The sequence below is a fragment of the Nomascus leucogenys genome, chromosome 14 (assembly GCF_006542625.1).
Source record: "Nomascus leucogenys isolate Asia chromosome 14, Asia_NLE_v1, whole genome shotgun sequence".
Classification (NCBI taxonomy): domain Eukaryota; kingdom Metazoa; phylum Chordata; class Mammalia; order Primates; family Hylobatidae; genus Nomascus; species Nomascus leucogenys.
The window spans coordinates 33,704,359-33,727,700 of record NC_044394.1 but is presented as its reverse complement, the minus strand read 5'-3'; the positions used below and the strand labels follow the sequence as shown (position 1 = coordinate 33,727,700).

The 23,342-nt window shown below is 37.8% G+C and overlaps 1 protein-coding gene across 1 annotated transcript; it reads right to left on the bottom strand.

The window, feature by feature from the left end:
* Positions 1 to 11,512: 11,512 nt before the first annotated feature.
* On the bottom strand, positions 11,513 to 18,148 carry GKN1 (gastrokine 1). The gene is made up of 6 exons (XM_003262492.2): positions 18,033 to 18,148; positions 15,180 to 15,233; positions 14,954 to 15,091; positions 13,823 to 13,933; positions 12,744 to 12,891; positions 11,513 to 11,760 (listed from the first exon to the last, which is right to left on the bottom strand). Exons 1-6 carry the CDS (start codon positions 18,108 to 18,110, stop codon positions 11,666 to 11,668), a joined length of 624 nt encoding a protein of 207 aa, XP_003262540.1. The 5' UTR covers positions 18,111 to 18,148; the 3' UTR covers positions 11,513 to 11,665.
* Positions 18,149 to 23,342: the final 5,194 nt, after the last annotated feature.

Sequence of the window (23,342 nt, the reverse complement as noted above, 5' to 3'; positions counted from 1 at the left end):
TGCTGTGTTCAGAAAAGGAGAGGGCAGAATTGAAGGCAGTTGCCCCTGGGCAAGGTCTGACTCTGCCCATGACATCAGGATTTTCAAGAGTAATAGGCATGCAGGGTGTGACGGTCTTTGACACTTGTTCCAAGCAAGAGAAGCATGCTGATGTAGGGAAGACAACAGGGGTGTCAGTTGCTTTAATGGTCCCCTAATTAGAGAATCCTATTAGAAGACCAAGTTAAGTATAAGCAGTAACCAAAGTTGTGCCCAGTTGGGACACGCCTGCTATGCTAAGGGCCTCTGTTTTGGGGCTTTCTGCATATTACTCACACATAATATGTATCAAGCAAAGTAAAAAATTCAGAAGATTTCAGGGGGATTTTAATTGTCGAAATTAATGAAGGTGGGGGACACACTACATACCCAAGTTGTTTGAAGGGATGTTCTGCTAACTCTGTTCGATTGTGTTTACAGCTGCATGCCATGAAAACTTGGCCTGTGTTCCATCTGATTGTAATTTTCTGAGATGAGATATGAACTTGCTTCAAACATAAAGAAATTGACTTTGTAACTTTTTAGTAGGCACCAAAATTTTCAGGAAAGCATGTAAATTTAGGGAAGGCTGTATTTCCTTTGTTTAGAACACTATCAGGAATTGTTTGCTGTTTCAGAAAAATCATGTCATCAGTGCAACACAGCTTGTGACACTTAAGCTGTTGCCAGCAGATACTTATATGAATCTGCATTTCATGGTGATTCCACTTCCTGGTGCAAACATCTAAATATTGAAGTTTTTAATATTTTATTTTTGTGAATTTGAACTGTCAGAAACTGATAGAAATGTCTTCCCATTTTGTAGCTTTGCTAGTTTCTTTTAGCATTTCCAATAGATTTTTTTTGGTGTTATGTATCTTCAGTCTATGTAATTTTGTTTCTAAAGTTGATGACTTCAATGTAGATTGAATGTTTTGTTATCCCAAAGGACCTTCTATTATTTTATTCACTAATTTTGCCACAAATTGTTCTTTTTGACAATATTACCACCCCTGATTTTATTATTTATTTAAAATATATCTATACATTCTTTCCAATTTCTTTTTTCACATATCAGTATTTCTTTAGCTTTGTCTTTTCTAATATCTAGACTTTCAAACAAAATCTCAATCTCTATGTTTGAATAAAGTAGTTCAATCTAGTCACTTTAAAAACTTGTAAGTTTGAAACAATTTTAGATTTACAGAGAAGTGATAAAGACAGAGAGTTTTTATATACCCTGCTCCCAGCTTCCTCTAATATGGATGAACATCTGAACATATATATATATATGTAGATATATATATATGTAGATATCTATCTATCTATCTATCTATCTATCTATCTATATATATATATTTTTTTTTAAGATGGAGTCTCACTCTGTTGCCTAGGCTGGAGTGCAGTTGCGTGATCTCGGCTCACTGCAACCTCTGCCTCCTGGGTTCAAGTGATTCTCCTGCCTCAGCCTCCCGAGCAGCTGGGACCACAGCCACATGCCACCACACCTGGCTAATTTTTTGTATTTTTAGTAGAGACAAGGTTTCACCGTGTTAGCCAGGATGGTCTCCATCTCCTGACCTCGTGATCTGCCTGTCTTGGCCTCCCAAAGTGCTAGGATTACAGGCGTGAGCCACCGCACCCGGTGCCCAACCTGAACATCTTAAATAACCATGACACAATGATCAACACTGTGAAATTAATGTTAAGACATTGTTAAGCAATATTATGAAACTACCATTGTTATAATATTATTAACTCACCTACTGATTTTCTTTGGATTTTTTAAACCAATTTTTTCATTAATGCCTTCTTTCTGCTCTAGGATCCAAGACAGGATCCCACGTTGCATTCAGTCATCAGGGCTCCCTAGTTTTCCCCAATTTGTGACAGTTTCTCAGTCTCCTTGTCTTTCATGACTTTAGCAAGTTGAATTGGGTTCTCCAATAAGACGTGTCCAAACCCTAACCTCTGATACCCCTGGAAGAACTTATTAGGAAATAGGGTTTTTGTGGACGTAATTAAGTTAAAGGTTGCAGGATGAGATCATCTTGGATTTAGAGTGGGCCTTAAATCTAATGACTTATAAGAGAAAGGAGAAGAGGATTTAAGACAGAGAGACATGCAGGGGAGAAGGCCGTGTGAAGAGGGAGGCAGAGATTAGAGGGGTGCTGCCATAAACCAAGGAACACTAGACGCCACCAGAAGCTGAAGAAGCAAGGAGGGACTCTCCTCCTATAGGCCTGCTGACACCTCAACTTCAAATTTCTGGCTTCCAGAACTAGGAGAAAATAAATTTCTGTTATTTTAAGCCACTGAGTTTGTAGTGATTTGGCATGGCAGCCCTGAGAAACAAATACAATAACCTTGACACCTTTGAAGATTTCTATCAGATCTTTTGTAAAATGTCCCTTGGTCTGGATGTGTCTGAAGTTTTCTCATGATTATACTGGGGTTATGGGTTTGGAGGAAGAATATGAGCAAGGTGAAGGTCACATCATATGAGAGGACACAAGATATCAACCTGTTTAATATTTATGATGTTCACCTTCATCACTTGGTTACGGTAATATCAGCCAGATTTCTCCACTGGAAATTCACTATTTTTTCCTTTCTATTCTGTTGGCTAGAAGCGTGTCACTGAGTCCAACCTACGCTCAAAGGGAGAGAATTAAACTCCACCTTCTCTGATTTTACATTCTACTTTGAATCTTGGAGCTGACACTTCTTCTTTTTAAATATCCCTGGAATGTTTTCAAAAATTGATCTAGACTTGAGAAAAGCTCTATAAATTCCAATTGGAGATTCACATGCCACAGATAAAACTATAAATTAACAATAAAAGAACAAATGACATAAGAATTCAAAATACGGTCCTACAGTATTTTTTGTAGTTGAAATAGTTATTGGCTTTTAAAATAAATAATAATGATGTTAAGAATATATGTCAAAAATTAAGGAACGAAGTCAGTTATACACAGAAGAAATTAATGATGGTAAATGGTTTTATTGCTTAATATAAAAGGAATGATAAGCTTAAGGAGAGTAAGAATTTAAAAATTAGTAAGTAATATTAAAGAAAACATACACTGATTAATTATAAAACAGAAAAACGAGAGAATTGATAAGCAAACCCTAGATCAACGTATTTGGTTTGGAGCAGAGCCCAGTGTTAAGATGACACACACCCGGTTGCAGAAGTCATCTGGCTGAACTATTGCAGCTTAGGCAGGAATCTGCACCAGGAGCCAAACCTTGGCAATGCAGTGTTCAACCTTAACCTCGTGTCTGACAATCACAAGTTTCAGGAGGGGCAGCTTTGTTCTGATTCAATTGTGGGCCACAAGAGCAAGCAAAGACCTCTCTTTCAGGTATCCAGATTTCAGCATCAGAACCAGACCTTCTGTTTAGGGGACAGCAGCAGCTGCAATTCAGCTTTTTCTGGCGGCCATTGAGGAGTCTTCCAGGTTCAGTGAGACATGTATGTTTCTGGCTTCATGTAGAACTGAGAGTGACCAGGAAGGCCCTTCAGACACAAATATACTCCCAAATATACAGACATGGTAGGTACAGCCCTAGGGAGACAGAAAGTCTAGAATCTGGCAAATCTTGGCAAATGAGTTTTGAGCGTATTACTAGGGAGCTATTATTTGCACCCCAACTGTAAGGCAGGATACTCCAGTTATCTAGAAATAATTTATTAGGAGCTGAAGTCCATTTTCTGATTAAGCTAAATGTTTTATCTTGCATTATGAAACTGACCTTTTAATAACACTCAAATCATAGAAAGAACATGAAAAAAATATGAGTGAAGTTCTATCCTCCTAGTTCATTTAAAATAATCCATTCAAATATAAACATTTAAAAGTTTATCTCATTAATTTCTTTCTTCTTTTCCAAGTTAAGGTAATCTAACAAATACTAGATAAATTAGATAAAATAAATCTTTCAATGTATCTATGACAAACTGATTGTTGGAATTCTGTATAGTGAGGAAAAAATAGAAATATAAGTTGAGGATATCTGCTATCACTTTTGTATATTCTTTGTACTTAATGGTTTAACCAATTCGATTAGGCCAAAAAAAAGTGAGAAAGAGAAAAAAATGAAAGAAAGAAAAAGAGAGAAATGGAGGGAGGGAGAGACAGAAAGGAAAAAAGAAATAATATACAGTACATACTGTAAAAAGGAAATACATGATCAAATTCGTAGGCATTATTATCTCCACAAGAGTACTTTAACTTTGGAAACCAGTCGCATGTCCAAGAGTCACCAGACCACCCTCCCCTCTGACCAGCTGGCTATAAATTCAGCTTAGTTTGAATATGTGGGTAGATATTATTTAAATGTAAGGTCTAGCATATTTTCTCTTATGCCTTACTCTTTTTTTTTTTTTTTTTTTTTTGAGATGGAATCTTGCTCTGTCTCCCAAGCTGGAGTGCAGTGGTGCGATCTCTACTCACTGCAACCTCTGCCTCCCAGGTTCAAGCGATTCTCCTGCCTCAGCCTCCCGAGTAGCTGGGATTACAGTTGCCCACCACCACACCCAGCTAGTTTTTGTATTTTTAGTAAAGACATGTTGGTCAGCCTGGTATTGAACTCCCAACCCCAAGTGGTCCACCTGCTTTGGCCTCCCAAAGTGCTGGGATTATAGGCGGGAGCCACTGTGGCCGGCCTCTTGTGCCTTGATTTGATTGTGCTGATATTCTTGTTTGATTATTTCTAACCTTTCAAATATTTGGGAAATTAAAACTCAGTTAATGAATATATGTATCTATCAATATAAAAGTTCCTTAGAAAAATTGACTTATAGGTTAAAATGTATTAATGAATGTTCTGGAAGATTCCAATTGCTGGAGGTTTGTTTTAAACGATCTAGTTATGTCAGATAAACTCTTAGATAAGCCCTTGCCTTGCCCATTATTACAGTATCTACAACTGGGCAGAGACCAGAAAGATACTGTAATAATGGGCAAGGGCTTATCTAAACTATTTTTTGTTAACGTCGCTCTCTGAGAGGCCTCTAATAGGATATTATCTGCTCCTCTCTGGTTTCTCTTGGGGTCATGAAGTCAGGAAAACTTCTGATGACCCCGCAAGCCAGCTAGCTCTGTGTATGCTCTGCATCTCCCAATCCCAATAGGCCAAGTGCACAAGGTGAGGCATTAGTTACTCAGGTCATCCCCAAGGCCACACGAAACTGCAAATGGAAAGCTGTGCACAGCAGGCTTCTCAGTGGTGATTTAGAATCTTGCAGAGAGCAGGGCTTGGCCCTGGCACAGCCCAGGAACAGTGAGCTCTCTCTGCAGTCCTCTTGTACCCTGGTGCTGAATGAACTCATTTTCACTTACACCACTCTTCTGGGAATATGGGTCAAAGGCTGAATGTTTGGAACCACCAAACATTGAGTTGAGCCAGCAATGAGAGGCCTCTGCCTCATGTTGGAATGAAAGAGCAGTTTCTTTCCATCTGCACAGGTCTACTCTCTTATTGTCTTCATAACATGATCTTACTTGTGCTTTCAACTTTTTAAAATTGTGATTAAGTATTGAGTAAGTACGAAGACTACTTTAAAATACATGTAAGATGTGAAGGATAATGTTACAATACACACCCATGAACACCCCTCCCCTCCATCTAGTTTGAGATAGAGAGACCATTACTACCACCTTGGAAGTCTTCCATGTGCTCATCATGAACACTTCTCCCCATCTCAGGGGTTGATATCTATACCCAATTTCGTGTTATTATTCCCTTGTTTTTCATCATAGTCTTACCACAAATGCATGCATTTCTAAAATATACATGTTGTCTATTTTGCATGTTTTTGTACTTTATATGAATGCTATATGTTTTCTTGTGCAATTTGCTTTTTGGGCCCCAAATTATTTTCCAGAGAGTCTTTCATGTTGTTGTGTGTGGCTGTGATTAATCTAGTTTTCTTTTTTTTTTTGATGTTTGGCATTCCTACTAAATAAATATATTTGTCTGTTCTACTGTTGGCAAATATTTGGATTATTTTCAGTGTTTTGCTATTTCAAACTCTGTTGCTATGAACATTTTTGTACATGTTTCTGGATGCCCATGTGCAAGAGTTTCTCTAGGATATATACCGAAGAATGCAATTATCGGATCAGGATATTCACAGCTTCAACTTTATTAGACAATGCTGAATTGTTTTGCAAAGCAGTTGTATAAATTCACAGTTGTTCTGGCCATTTTCTGGTTACTGAACATTCTCTTCAACACCTGATATTAGACTTTTTCATTTGCCACTTAGATGGGTATATAATGATCTTCCCACTATGGCTTAAATTTGCATTTTTCTTATTACTAATGAAGTTAAGATCTCTTCATATCCAGATTCACCATTCAGGGTTCCTCTAATGTTAGAAACCTATTAATGTCCGTTTTTCTACTCATCTTTTTCTCATTGATGTGTTAGAATTCTTAACATCACTTTTGTACAAATCTCTTACCCAGTTTATGTGCTGCAAATGTCTCTACCAGTTTATGTCTTTCCACATGATATTTGTTGTCTTTGGGTAAACAGACATTCTTATTTCTAATGTAGAGAAATTTATTAATATTTTATTTTATGGCTAAAATTTTTTATGTGAAGTTTAGCAAATCCTTTCTTCTGTCAATAGTCATGTAGTTATTATTTTATATTACCTTCTACTTTTTTGCCTTTTATATTTAGAGATTTAATATACTTGGGATTAATTTTTTAATAAGGTATGAGGTAGAGGTCTATTTCATTTTTTAATTTGTTTTTATTTCATTTGGCTACCTAATTGTTTTAACAGCATTGATTAAAAAGCCCATGTTTCACCCACTGAACCTAGAGTGCAACCTGTGTCCTATTCCAGCCATCTATAGATGTGTGAATTTATTTCTAGGCTTTCCATTTTGTTCCATTGATGAATTTGAATATCCTAATACTCATATCACATCGTCTTAATTACCATGTCTCTATCATAATTATGATAGGTCAAATTCACTCACTTTATTGTTCTGCACCAGTAACTTGGCTATTTTTGGCCCTTTCAGGAAGGGTTGGAAATTTTATCCTACTTGAAAACTATCGTTTCGTGGATGATGACAGAAGACATGAGACTTCTGGATCAGAGACAAAGGACTTTATTACTCATGTCACAGCAAGCAGTATGAGCATGAGCATGTTTGTGTCAGTGCTCATTGCCTATAAGTCTCATAGAAGTGATGATGTAGACCAAGATTGATGCTTGCACACACAGTGGATTGCATTACTGAGAGAAACCCTGAGCTTTGGGAACTCAAATCGTTTATAATAGCATGCTTGCTGTTTCTTCTAAAGGAAGACACTATCTCTATCTTCCAAAGCTATTTGCCATACAAAAAATCTTTGCAAAAATTAGTTAAGAACAAAGGGCAGTCAGTGCTTCTACTCACAAGATGTATAGAAGCACCAACAACTCATGGAGAACTGTCTCCCAACTGGCTCCTGATCTTCCATGTATATTCTAAATTTAGTTTGTTATGTACTAGACACAGACACACACTCACACATGCACACACACACATACAATATGTTGAAAATTTGTTTACAATTTGCCTTGAATCTATAGATTGCAGAAGAGCTGACATTTTTGTAATATTAAATCTTCTAATTCAAGGCTATGGTGTATCTCTGCATTTATTTAGTTTACCTTAACATCTCAATAAAGTTTCCATAGAAGTCTAGCACTTCTCCTGTTAGTTGTTACTTAGCAAAATGATATCTTATCTCTGCTCAAATTCCTGCAATATCTCCCTATTTTACTCAGAGTAACACCCAAAGGGGCTCTTCATGATTTAGTTTTCCATTACCCTTCTGCCCTCATCTCGTATTACTCTCTGCTTTGCTCATTCTGCTTCAGCCACATTGACCTCCTTGCTGTACTTTTAATGTGCCAGACACACTTCTGTCTTAGGCCTTAACACTGGCTGTTTCCTCTGCTCATAATGCTTTTCTTTCAGAAATATTGGCATGGCTAAGAACTTCATCTCCTTCAGTCTTTGTTCAAATGTCACCTTCTCAATGATGTGTATCCCAAATACCCTATTAAAAATTACAAACTGCCTCTTACCTCCTGACACTCTTGATTCCTCTTACTCTGCTCAGTGCTTTTTTTCTTAGCATGCTAAGAAAAAATACTATGCTACTATGTTACAGTATAAATTACTATCCTACAAAATATCCTACTATTAATTAATTATATTTATCATTATTTCTGTCTCCTCTAACTAAAATGTTAGCTAAAAGAGGCAGGGATCTTTGCATTTTTATATGCTGATGGATTTCTATAGTGGAATAGTGCTATGGATGTAGCACTATTAAGGTGCTTAAGAAATATTATTATATAGTTTTTCCTAGGTATGCCATATCTTTTGCAATTATAAGTGTATCTACAAAAAATTAAAGTTTCTATGTTTGCTGTGATGCATTAAAAATACAATTCATATTTGATTGTCATTTCGGTACTTAGAAATCTCTAAATTCTCTGACTCCCATAACTTGTATAGGTTTGTTTGAGTTTAAATCATGTCATCTGGGCAGAATGATGGCTTTTTTCTGCTTTCTTTCTAATCTTTATGTCTTTTTGTTTATTTTTCTTGCGTTACTAACTTTCAGTACAATGTTTCTAGAAATCGTGATGGCAGGCATCTTGTTTTATTTCTTTTTTTAATAGGAATGCTTTCATTGTTTTATATGATACTTACAGTAGATTTTTGGAGGGGATGATCTTAGTTTAATGAAGCTTCTTCTGATTCCTAAAGTTCGAAGAATTACTTCTTTTAAGTATGAATATTCAAATTTACTATGTATTTTTTGTTGCTATTGAGATATATCACAATTGTTGTCTTTTAATGCAGCAAATTACATTATTTCCTATGATCAAATCAACTTGGATTGCTGTGAAACATCCAACCTAATCACGCTATATTATCTTTTGTATACATTGCCCAACTGATTTGCAATGTTTTGTTAAGAAATTTTGCATCTATATTTATGACAGAGATCACTCTTTAATTTCACTTTTTCATGCAATCCATGTCAGGTTTTGAAATCAAGTTAATAATATTCTTACGAAATGAGTTGGAAGTACTCCTGGTTTTGTTTTCCCCCTATACATTTGAATAGTTTGAATATGCTTAGAGTAATTTTTATCTTCAATATTTGTTAGATTGCCTGTAAAAACCATCTTGGTCTGGAATTTTCTCTTGTGAAGTTTATAAACTTTTGACCCTATTCCTTTACTACTATTGTACATTTGTTTTCAATTTTATTAATTTCTGAATTGTCAATATTATTTCTTTCCTCATATGTATTTTGTATACACTATGCTTATCACTCATTTGTAAAATTGAAGGCCTAACTCAATGTTCAGCCATTCTTCTATAAAATAAAGATTTAAGGCTATCAGTTTTTCACTACACATTGCTATAGCTACTACTCATAAGGTTTTATATGTAGTGTTTTCATTATTGCACAGTTCTAAATGTGTTTTACTTTTATTCATGAATTTTTTGTTAGCGCTTGTATTATTTAGAATTAGTATACCTGATTTCAAAACAAATGGGCAATTTGGTTTTATTTAGAGAAAAATGTTTATTTTATCCTAATTAAAATTAGGTCATAAAATTTCTTCTTTTATGATGCCAATCATTTGAATTTTTTTGAGATTTTATTTATGTCTCACCAATGACCAGTATTTGTAAATGTTTCTTTTCTTTTTTTTTTTGAGACAGAATCTCGCTCTGTCGCCCAGGTTGGAGTGCAGTGGCGCGATCTCGGCTCACTGCAAGCTCCGCCTCCCGGGTTCACGCCACTCTCCTGCCTCATCCTCTCAAGTAGCTGGGACTACAGGCGCCCGCCACCACACCTCGCTAATTTTTTTTTTGTGTGTGTGTTTTTAATAGAGACGGGGTTTCACCGTGTTAGCCAGGATGGTCTCGATCTCCTGACCTCGCGATCCACCCACCTCGGCCTCCCAAAGTGCTGGGATTACAGACGTGAGCCACCGCGCCCGGCCGTAAATGTTTCATACATGCTTAAGAGGATATATATTCTGCAGTGTTCTACATATGTTTATTAACATAAGCTTGTTAATTGTGTTAAACATTTTTTATATCTGTAACTACTTCATTTATAGCTTATTGAAAGATATATGTTAAAATCTTCAACTAGGATAATGAAATTGTTAAATTCCCCTCAATTCTTATAATTTTTCTTTTATGTATTTTGATAAGTATATATACTAGAATTTTTATATATTCCTAGTGAATTTAATTTTTTATCCTGGAATAGGGGCTAGACAATTCTTCTAAGAAACATGGGATTTACCAGTTCCCAAAAGTCAGGTAGATGACATTGTATCCAGTTTATGAGTCACAGTTTTATTTCTTTCTCACTCACAGTAGGGAAATACCTAAGGCCATGATCTTTGATGGGGTTTTGAAAAGTTTTTACCTCTCATGGCTTCAGAATATTTTGGAAGTTCTACCAACCTCATAGTGCACTTCATGTGAACAGTTATGAAATAATATCAGTATGAGGAAAAATATAGCAGTTTCATCCCAATCAAAACTGGTAAATATTAGCATTTTTCCAAATGGTGAGAATCAATGTCTCTAGTTTTCCAATTTGTTAGGATTATCTGTGGCTATTTCACCTGAAGACATGGGAATGGATTAGATATTCCCCTATGGCACTGGGGATTAAAAAATGATGTATGGGAGCAACTTTTAAAAATTAACAGTTTTATATTGTAATACACAATATTTAGAGTCTCTATTTTCTCTGAGACCTTTCAATTTCCTGGCCATCAGTGAATGGAAGTTGCTAACTTTGAGCCAAACAGAATCAAGGAAAATGGAATTGGGATTCAACATGAGTTATTACCTCTTGAAAGACATGTAAACACGAGAGATGAGGCTGAAAATTTGGTTCAGCCATTCTGTGCCATGAGCACAAAAAAATCCATCTGCAATATGCAAAAAAGAGGGAAGTAAAATTTAGAGAAGAAGAGAGAAGAGGTAACGCGTGGCTTCAGGGAGAGAAGCAGACTTGGGTCTTGGTGTCAGCAGAGTTCCTGAATGTAGTCTTTGATAACCAGCTGCTTTTCTTGCCCTCAGATTTTTTGAGATATTCTTATATCCTTGCAACAAACCTCCCTTTCTGACTTGTGCGACTCTGAGTGAATTTCTGTCCTTGCTGATCTGAAACGTTACTGTGCACAACAACTATAGAGCAGCCTTCAGAGCAGTTGGAGAGTCTTGGAACCATTCCCAGGGTTGTGGCTAGTGGTGTCTGAAGCACCTGAAGGGGTTCTTTACAGGAGACAGGTCTTGAATATAGGCTAACAGTTGAGTCTAATGCACTTCAACAACTTGCCACCACCACATTGCACTTTTGACCCTGTGCATTCCAAGTCATAAGAAATTGTAAGAAATGTGAGTATACGCTGAATTCAATGCTAAATGATTTTATTGAAACTTAAAGATATCAAACATAACTAATAGAGAAAAATTTCAGAATGACATGGTAAAAACCACTAGAGCCCATATATTTTCTGCACAGCATATTCAGATGACTAAATCCATAGTGGCTTTAAAAAATTGTTTAGTTCTCCACCGTTTCTCCACAGAAGGAAATGTCCAAAATCCATAGTATACTGGTCGTGAAGCACTTTTCTGAGTAAAACATCAGGCTTGCCCCTAATAAAGAGAAAAGAAGAAGCCTATATTAATATCTATTCAAGGACTCTTCTTGCAGGGGATCGGGGGAGTAGGGATTTCCAAACTAGCTATGCGCTAATGTCAAGGTTTATCTATCTGTTGTGATGAAATCAATCAATTCGGAGATCTGGAAAACTGCTGTTAAGTTAGGTCCCTAGGTAGACACTTTGTTTTTGTGCAGCTGTTGTTTGAATGTCCAGAAATTAAGTGATTGTCTGAGCTATAGAAAGTTAATAGATTCTAGCCGGGCGTGGTGGCTCAAGCCTGTAATCCCAGCACTTTGGGAGGCCGAGGCGGGCGGATCACGAGGTCAGGAGATCGAGACCATCCAGGCTAACACGGTGAAACCCCGTCTCTACTAAAAATACAAAAAATTAGCCGGGCGTGTTGGCGGGCGCCTGTAGTCCCAGCTACTTGGGAGGCTGAGGCAGGAGAATGGCTTGAACCTGGGAGGCGGAGCTTGCAGTGAGCCGAGATCGTGCCACTGCACTCCACCCTGGGGGACAGAGCAAGACTCCGTCTCGAAAAAAAAAAAAAAGAAAGTTAATAGATTCTATTAGCATTCTTCTTTCATTTAGCCATTCATGCATTCTTTTGAATATGACTTGAGTCTACTCTTGATTCACACTTAAAAGGCAGTGTTCCATAATATTTAAGAGCACAGAATCCAGAACCAAAATGATCGGAATTGACCCAGGCAAGGATTTTGTGACCTCTCTGTACCTCAGTTTCCTTATCCATAAAGTAGGATTAAAATAGAACCTATAAAATTGCTGTGAAGAACCAACTGAGTTAACGCACTTAAAGCACATAGAACAGTACCTGGCACAGAGCAAGCACTGCACAAAAGTTGGCCTTGAAGACCATCTCTGCATCACTGGTGCCCACTATGGACACACGTGAGGATAGTCTGACAATCCCACCAGCACTAACTTGGGGTGCTCAGCAGGGATGCTACTCACCTTGCAGCTCCTCAGCCATGTATGTTGGAATCCCATTACACATGTTTGCAATGTTTTTTCCGAACTTGCTCAGGTCATCGACTTTGTTCGGGTTGACTGAGTACATCAGGCCCTTGGGAGGTGGTCCTCCTGGTCCCTTACCCTGAAGCTGAGTGTGGAAAAGACAGGTAGAAAGGAAGAATGGGAGAGAATGAATGCCAAGCCCAGTGGTTTGTTGACTTGAGGCGTATACAAGGCCAACAGTGAGTATTGCTCAGCTAAAGTTTTCCATAATCAAGATGAAGAAGAGCCATTTCTAGCTTATTCTGTATGTCTTAGCATTTCTAAATGTCCTAAGGGATTTAGCTGGTTTGAAACCTCAGCTTCTCATAAAAACAGAAGTCTGAGGCTAAATTTATTCTGAAACTTGGACCTCATTTGGTCATCATAGATTCCTTGGATTAGACTATGTAATAATCATCTTCTGAGAATGCAGTTTATTTATTTTCTCTACCTTGTCAATGAAAGGTACCCATTTATCAGTTATAGGAATATGAACTCAGGCAAACATTTTAAAGCATTATGGATCTCTTCTTTCCACTCACCTGGATTAGTATGGCCAGACAAAATATACAATACCCAGTTACATTTGAATTTCAGATAAACAATGGATCTTTTTTTAGTATATCCCAAATATTGCATAGGATATATTATACTAAAAAGACCTGCTGCTTACCTAAAATTCAAACCTAACTGGATATCTTCTATTTTCATTTGCTAAATCTAATAACCCTAACTAACTCTTGCAGAAAAATGTCCTTGGCAAAGTACTGAGGCTCCTATTGGTGTGACCAGAGCTTTGCTCCTCTAACAGTCAAGGTTTCAAGTGCTTTGCTCAGCGGTTGTGGAGGTAGGTGTGAGCCACAGCATTTGATGTGGCAGAAGTTGCCTTCCTTCAGGCAATCACCAATAACTTCCCCCTTTGTGCTGCACACTACAACATACTGTAGGCAAGAGAGAATGACTGTGATCTTCTCGTTATTTACTGAAGGATGTAAAACCTCTCCCCTCACCAAAAATAAAAAGGCTTTTATTTTTACCTTCTTTTCCTTGACCAGTGCATCAAGGGATTGAATGGAGGGCATAACTTCCTCGTTCATTTTGTGCACAATGCATGCCTTCTTTTGAAAGAGTCTGGTTGCAGCAAAGCCCTGTTAAAGTACATGGCAAATAGTGAGGCATGTGTTCTCCAAGGAGCTTTTCTTATCAGAAGTCAGTTCCACCTGCAGGGAGAAATGGAACTCCAAGATCGTAATGAGCTGGGATAAGAGCACTGGATGGGGCACTGCTTGGCAATCATATTTATTGCTGACATTTGTGAGGACAGACTGCAATTCTGTGAGGGTAGAGACTGAGCATCTAACTGGTTTGCCTTATTTTCAGGTTCTAGCATGATAAAAACCCCTCTATATAAGTCTGTTTTACTGAAATAGACTTTAAAAGCTATCATATTTTAGTCTCCTTTGATCCTCACATTTCAAGGAGACAGGTAAGACAAAAATTATTTTTCCAATTGACCAGATAAAATTGAAACAATAAAGAGTTTGCTGTTTAAAAGTATAACGTTTGTTAAACATATAGCTGATAATTCCAGAGTTGGGTCTCCTAACCAGTGCTAAGTGTTCCTTTCTTTGCTCCTCTCTTTCTTTGCTTCTCTTTTCCTTTCCTTCTCTCTTTCTTTCCTTCTCTCTTTTTCTTTCTTTCTCTCTCTTTCTTCTTTCCTCTCTTACCAATTAATATTGTCATTTACATTTCCAGAGTTTTAGGTGAAATGTCAATTTCAATCTCTTTAGAAGGTCATAAAACCTCCTTTGAAAACAAAGTGAGATAGTCTAAGCTTTGGAAGCAGTAATGTTGTATAAGTCTTTGAGCATTATTGAGGGTATCTGCAGGCAAGGCAAAAGGATGTTCATATTTGCTGTATATACCCACAATCCCTTGAACATAGTGTTTATTGGTTTGAATTTTAACTGATCATGCAACACTTATTAACAGTAGTTATCTCTAGGGAACAAAATTGGATGAGCAAAATGGGCACCTTTACTTTTAACTGCATGCTATGTGTAATTAGAATTTATTTTTAATTTCTTTATGGTTAACATGCACATTTTTTGTTAAAAAGAAATCCTGTTTTTAAACAATAAAGTGAAAATTACACATTGGCTACCTACCTTTCCATAATCCCAGATGGAATTCCAGGAGTCCCATCCATTGTTATTGTCAACATTGGCCACATTGTGTTCATTGTTGACACTCACTGACTGCTGCCCACTTCCAGCATTGTTGTTGTCATCGTTGATGTTAATATTCTGAAGTTTATAAGAGATTGAGAGTGATTTAATACCACATTTCCTTGCAAATGCATTTTGGTAGCAAACTTGAAAAGGTGAGACTTACATAGCTAGCAAGGGCAGGAGCTAGAAAGACTCCAAGAAGTCCAGCAAAGACAATCTGAAATCACAAATAACATTGGTCTCCTGTTACATGGAAAAATGATGTCTTCTTCTTTCTTCCTCTATCCAAGCTTATAAAAAGTATCCGCTAATTTTACCAATGTGTTCAGTGCTAGTTCAATGTGTTTTCTTCTTCTCTTACCTTGCATTTTTTAACCGTAAAAGTTTTAATGATAATGTGAAATTGCCGATTAATTATAAGTAATTATATTAATGTGATATATAGTTTTAGAATTTTTAGCGTAGGTCTTATGAAACGCTGGAAAAATTGATGAAGAAGGGAAGTTGAGAGCCAGGAAAGCTGCTTTCATCTCATTGCCATCCAGTACTGAGGAAGAAAATGTAATTTTCAAGTAGTAATAAACCAAATTATTGAATCAAATCCCTTTTAAAGTAAAACCCAGAATGTACCATCTTGTTTCTCTTCAGTTTAATAAGTGGCATCATAAAGATGACTTTGCTAAGATAATACTTCTGGAAATGTCAGAATAGAGTTTAAAAATTTTTTAAATTGGTCAAAATATTAACTTTATAATAAAACATATACTTGGCAAATGAATTTCCTATAAATTATCATTGGTCAGAATGCTGTTTTGTTGAATTATATTATGTAATATAAACCATAGGTGTTATTAGAAAGTAGAGAACTGCCTTTCTTATTTAGAGCTTTCAAGGACTTGCTATAAATGATTATTTTTTAAATGCTTTATAAATCTTCACAATTTTTCTATTTTGGATAAACTCAGCTATAGTTAATGACAGAGCATCCTACCTTGAGTAGATATTTGGATTATTTAAATCTAGTAAAAGAAGAAAGTTATACTTCTTCGAGTATTAAGAGATGGGAGTAAAGATTCACTTTTAAGTTATTGAAAATATGTGCATTCTCGTAAATATTAACAAAAATGACTTGGGGTAACTGACATGGCTTGGTTATTCAGCTTAAATTTGTACTATGGCTTATGTTACACAGGTTGTTTATGTTCACCTCTCACTCACTTGTTTCTAATTGTTTTATAAGGTTTAAAATTCTCTCTTTAGAGAAATTCAGAAAATTCACCTGGCACATATTTTGACCTCCTAGGAAACATATTTGTATCAGTACTGAATTTTGGTCAGTGCCCCAATATAAGAAAGTTACTGTTTTAAAATAAAGCAAACCGTCTTATTTTCCTTGGGAAAAAAATAAGTTTTACAATAAATAGCATAGTATAAATGAATACTATGGTTTGAAATGGCTATAAGTTCTAAAAATCACATCTGAAAATGATTTCAGTTAATTTTCCTATTTAACATGGGATGTTTTCTTCCTAATAGAAATAATCTTTTTATTAAAAAAAACTTTTCAAAGCAATGGATTAGTAGGCAGGTTGGATGCCAACGATGAGAAAGCAAGGATAGAGTGTCTGGCTGGCAAGAGCGATCAGCAGAGGCGATGTCACTAGCAGTGTCCCAGGATATTTGGTTTAATTATTTGTCACAGGGTCCCTGACATTGGTTGTCAGAGCACAGAGCTTTATGCAGGGTGCCTCATTCTGGGTACCTAGTCTCATTTTCTTTGCCCGGGACAAAATAGTTTTGAGAACTGCTCTAGAGATTCAAGGTAACTTTAAAAAAAAAAATTAAATTTTTCTCCCAATAGCTTAAAAAGGAGTTAAAAATTAGTCTCCTAAAAAGTCAGAGGTAGAAGAAATTTTAGAGAACACCTAGTACAATGCAATCATTTTACGGATAAGGTAACTGAGCTTCAGGGGTTAAGTGAGTTGTCCAAATTTATACCTCTTGTTCACAGCAGAACTAGGAGAGAAATCAAATCTAACCTGTGTCTGGAGCTCCCTCTGACCCTTTTAAACTTTGCTGCTATTAAGAGGACCTAGTTCTAGGTAATCATTTTACATTTGCAGCCCCATTATAAAGTAGAGTCCGCCGTAACGTTTTCCAGTGCGTAGTATGTTGAAACATGAAAATAGTCATCTGATTCTAGCCCCTTTGCATCGTGTTGTGAGAAACCCGGCACTACTAGTTACTTTGGCAGGGTTTCTTGGTCCACCTCCTCCTAGACTCTCAGGCTTCTGCCTGGAACCGCAGGACAGATGCTGTGGTAGCTTCATGTTTCAGATGCTTTCTTAAATAAATGGCCATGCCAGATCCCAAGGCAAATCTTTCTTTCTCGGAGACCCATTTTACTGTAACAAATGTGACAAGAAGTCTATCTCAGCCACTTATTTTGATAATAAGCTTTTCATCTTGCCTGAACATGCTCAGGAATTTTGGTAAATAAAAGGAAGAATTCAAGAATGAGGGATGATCGGCACTTTCTGGGGCTTAGGAACTGCTTACCCTGCATGGAGACTGGAATCAGGTGATGTGGAAAGTCATTTTGTTAAAAATAGGTCAGTGTATGGTGCTCAGACAGCTGTCTAATCTCAGCACAATTATCCTTCTCTATAGAGATGCTTATAAATGCCACGATTACATAAATAGAAAAAGATTTTTTTTCATTATTTCTCCTTCTAAAAAAAAGGGATACATGTGCAGAACGTGCAGGTTTGTTACATGTGTGCCATGGTGGTTTGCTGCCCCTATTGACCCGTCCTCTAAGTTCCCTCCCCTCACTCTCCACCCCCCAACAGGACCTGGTGTGTGTTGTTCCCCTCTCTGTGTCCATGTGTTTGAAAAGAGAATTTTTTTAAACAAATTCTCCATGATGGGGCCATAAGAAGCAAACCTCCTAAATCTCAGAATATTGACAGTCTCCAACTATATGGCGGTAAATTCAAAAGGAAAAATTACTCACTGTGAACTTCATCTTGTCTTTCCTAAAGCAGTGACAGAGGAGCAGGCAAGCATGGAGCTGAATGAGAAGCCTTCTCATATTTGTACTTAACCAGGTTGACTCAAACTAGGTTTTATCAGGTGGGGTCAAACTTATCTTCCTCAATTTTTCGTATCTGTGCCATGAGCCAGTGTACCAGGAAACCTTTCAGAATATCTGCATGCTTAGCAAGGAACTTTCACATGGAGTTGACCTGACTCATCACTTGTTGAAGCTGAAGGTATCACAACAAACTCAATATGATTTATGATAACTTCTCACCCAATCGAAGCTGTGGGTGTGAATATTGTACACATTAACATTGCTCAGATTCAGAAAATGAATAATCCCTAAAATCAAACAAAATCACAGCTGAAAAGCCGTGTGTATACTAGGCCTTCCTGATAGCAGCTCCTATAGGAATGTAGGAATGGTTTCCTCTTCTTAACTTTTATCTGAGCCCATGTCAATAGTTTTGCTTAGACTAAACACGTTTTTTGAGCAACTCCCACCAAACCTATCCCTTTTCTGCAATGTTGAGCTCACTTAATGATAGCACCATATATCTGGTACAGCCCTTTCTTCTCAGCCTCACATCCAGTTAGTTACTGTCATTTTATCTTTGAAATGCCTCTCAACTCTGACCTTGCCCACAGCTCCCTTCACTTGGACTTTCACAACAGTCATGCAATTGATCATCACTCTGGTCACCAGTTTCTTATATTCCAGTGCATTTTCTTCATTAACCCTGAGGTTGTCTTTCTGAAGTGCATAGATATACATGACTCTATCATCTTGGAAATTTCACTGGCAGCCTACAGAAAATTCAAAGTCATTGGAATGGCATCCAGGGTCCTTCGTAATAAGATTTCCAAAGGCTTCCCATGTGCCGCTTTATGCTATGTACCTACATTCTAGCTCCACCAGCGTTCCCACCATTCCTGGAAAAGTCAAGATGTGTATGTCTCCATGCCTTTGTACATGCTGTTGTTTTATCTTGAAGGGCCACCCCCTAGCCTCTCTCTTGTAGACTCCTGTTCATTGTTCAAGGCTCAGCTCAAATATCACTGCCTCCATCACATCTCCCCCATCTGCTAGATAGAACTTTCCTAGTGTTTGTTTTTTCCTTCTGGGAACTATAAAAGCAATATCTTTTTATTTGCTTCTAGATAATTTAGTTTTCAGAAGTTACATTAAAATAATAAAAAATATTTTCATCAAAAGCAGAGAGTAGAAACTGTCAATTGGGCAGACAAGCAAAAGCTCACAACAGGTTTGGAAGTGAGTTGGTTTTAATTTTTTTCCTGCTTCTTCCTATACAGTGAAGCTAGTAAATTAAATTTGCCAAAGAGGAAAACTGTATTTCATTAACTACCAATCTATAAATTTTCCCTTTGGAAACTTTGTGCCCACAATTTTCCTCCTGTGCATGGATTGAAACCATAAGATGGGATCACATGGTTATAAAGCTTGATTTGCTATCAACATCTCTTCAAAAATGTTGGTAGGAGTGGATTAGAACAGCTGCAGTATTACTAGATATTTTTTAATGTGTCCACTGATTTCTTTCAAACTCACTCTTTATCCACAAAAGGTAATAAGCCTGGAGTAAGGGGCAGACATGTGTGAAGAGGCCTTCATCTGCTTTAGGAAACTTCATGTCACTGAGAAGTCAATGAGTGGGCAGCATGGTCTCTACGTTTAAACTCAGCCACCGGTAGCCATCTTGGTACACAGGTGCAGTGCCCAGCCACATTTTGTATGTCATACCAAGGTCAAGGGCCTGAAGTTCTGCAGTGGACCTGTGAAATGCTGGTCTGGAAGATGTTCCATGACAGATAGACAGATAGACAGATAGACAGACAGACAGACAGACAGACAGATACATACATACATACATTCATACACACATACACATACATAGATACACACACATACATAGATACGTAGGCAGAGTTCAGGATCCAATAATCCCCCCCTTAGAGACTGACAATTCACATTCACACATCAAATGGGCTAAGAAATTTATAGGGGAAAAATCTATGTTTTGTCCAGATTCTTCTCATCTTAATTGACTACAGAACCTGATTGTTTTCCCTTTTTCTTTTATTTATTTGTCCTAACATCTCATAACAACTCTGGGGACCCCTGCCTTAGTGAAACGATTGTGCCGCCTCTGAGGATGCACCCTGGATTTGAAAACCCATTTGGGGAGCTACTGGATGAAGCTGGGAGCCAGGAGACCTAGATTCTATTTTCCCATCTTTCAATGAGTCATTTATTTTTTTCCTTTAGGCCTTAGGTTTCTTGTGGGTAAAAGAGAAGAAATTCCTCCTTTATACAATATTGTTACTTCAATGGCTCTACAACCAGAAAAACTCTCTTTCTGTTCTTTGTGTGGTGTGGGAGGTTGGGGGAGAGGGAATGTGGGAGTCGAGGTGGGGGTCAATCCTCACCTCAATCCTGGTCTCATCCAAGGCCAAAAGTCCTAATGAAGCATGAGCAAGACTTTTGCCCTGAGAACTGTGTTTCATGTTTCATTCTTCCCATGAAGAAGAATGTCTTCCCAGGAAGACAGAACATACCAATGTTTTTGGTCGCCTCCATAGAATCTAAAATATGCAGACACATATATGGTGCTCAGTAGGCCCCTTGTAAAAATTTTACTTGCGTAAAGGAGATGTTAAGCTACAGGATAAAAAGTGTGTTATATTTAGTCATTTCTGGTTTTGGTGCCAGCCTGAGAGCGGCTGCCCTACACTGGCTGTGATGACACATTGAGGGAGGAGTCTCAGTTGATGGTGTGACCTCTGTGGCTTGGGGTTAGTGTGGAACAAACCAGCCCATGGGTAAATAGAGCCTGCCCTGCCTACAGAGATTGATGCTGGGCCATGCCAAGAAACAAGCCCCTATCATCATTTTATCTCACAATGCACACACACCCAAGGCTTCATTCTACTCCACACCCTGTGTTGTGCTCAGTGGAAACTCCCTCCATGTGGAGCAGACGGGATGCATCCCATGTGCAATATGCTCCTCTGTGCCACTGGAGGGAGGCCTGCAAAGGACTAAACTGCTCATTTAAAGATGTCAATCAGATCCCAGATGGTTGGAACCAAAGTGCTTTCCCACAGAAATCAGACTTTTCACATTCCTTCTTGTTCTCTGAGTGGAAGGGAATGTTTGCCTATAGGGTACATTTTAATCATTAAATATTCTTATTCAAGATTCCGTCTCTGTACAGACATGTTAATGGGCTGACCTAGTGGTTGTTAATACCTATGAAGCCCTTAGTAACCTTGGCTTCCTTTTCATTCTTGCTCCATTTTCTGATAGTTAGGACTCAACTGGCCTTAGTCCATTTGCCTGCAAATGATAATTTATTTGTTTGAGTGTGGAAGTCCCTTCATGCAGAGACTCTATTTCAGTCTTCTTGCCTTTACTCTTGTCTTTCTGAGCAAACTGCTCACCAGTCTGATGGTCCTTTTGATGGTCCTTTTGATGGTCCCCAGTCAAGCGCGGTTCATTATGAGGTCTGAATACACTTACTTCACTGTGGAGAAATTTCTGCCCCTCCCTGGTCTTGATTTCCCAGCCTGTAGCTAAGACTCTCATGATGGTTCCGATGACTACAGCCTTGGTGCTTGCAGCAGTGACACACCCTTATCAAAGCCTCCACATGTACTTATGGCTAGGAATGACACATGTAAAAAATAGCAATAGAAACATGTAAAATAACATTTTAATAGTTATTGCTAGAGGAGCTTCAAGTTCCAGAAAATCCAAACTTAATACATAATTATTTTTGTATAGGGGAGAAATTCTTTTTGAGTTACAGCAGAGTGGAGGGAGCACTTTGCATTACTGAGCAGATATTTTTGTTGTTTCCTCTGGGACCATTGCCTTCCAAAATACATATAACTCTGCCTTTCTGTGGCTGTTCGTATGTCTGTTCAATTGCATTTGCCAAACCTTCTGGATCCCCTCAGAGGCAGGCAGTGATATATTATGCCTAAGATTAGTTGTTACCTTGAGTGATAGAGTGATATAAGTAGGGTTTGGAAAAATCTTGCTAAAAGAAGATCTCCTGAGTAATTGCATCATGTGTATAAAATATATGAAAGTAGAGGTAAAGACAACGCTGACCAATAACTTCATGTTTATCATCGTGAAGGACAATCAAGCCTGGTTAAACACTTCCATTCTGAAAAAGATTTGAAGAAAGTATGCCCATATGAGGAATAGAAATCACAAAGTGATAGCAACATATTGCTTTATAATTATGTCCTGGCTAATCCAGAAATAATAACGCTATACTTTGTTCAGTGTTCATATTGAAGTGGTTTAGAGATAATGGTGTAAAAGCACTCATACTGATGGTGTGTTCATTAAATAACAGCAGTCAGGCTGGGAAATGACTAAATTGCTCATTAAAAGATGAGAATAAGATCCCAAATGGTTGGAACAAAAGTGCTAGCGCTGGCAGAGCAGTGCCTAGAGCCAGGGCCTTGCGAGACCCCAGGCCACCACACCATGGCTTCCCAGGCAGAAGAGGCCAAAGTAAAGGACTTGCCCTAAGGCCAATGAACAATGAAGCACAGTTTTGTAAATCATCGAGTTTTCTGTAGGGTGACCGGCCAGAACTGGTTTCCTTTTCTACGTCTTACATAGAACACAATACACACATATGCAATCTTTTCACTTCTGAAAGAACACATCTTCAGATGGTGACATTGGATCTTCAGGGGTGCCTCAGGGAATTTTGAGTTTCCATGTTTATTCAATTATGCTCTCTCCCTACCTACATTCCTAGTCTGTAATTCCTGGAAATGCTTAATAAAACATATCCATCAGGATTCATTCTGGAGTGTGCTTTTCCTTCAGAGGTCCCACTGGGTTTGAATAGAAACCTCTCGTCCATGCCAGGAAAGTTCTATCATTTGCTTGCTCAGAAATGGGTCACTGGGCCTACAACACCCTACTCATTTTCTCACATTGAAAAATAGCCCATTAATAGCAATGCATCATGCTGCAGCTAATGCCATGCCCCAATTAAGCACAAGTGCTACAGAAGATTTAAAGATGTAAAACAAACAATGCTCACACTCCAAGATCCTGAAATCTATACGAAAGACAGGGCTGGCTTTATAGATGTGTGACTAGTGCAGTCGCAGAGGGCCCACACTTGGAACAGAGCCCCACACTTGGGTTTAGTGCTTTGCAGTTGCCACCTTGAAAATCCTAATACTTTTATTTTTGAATTCTTGTTTTCTAAGTGGAGTGAATGGGACA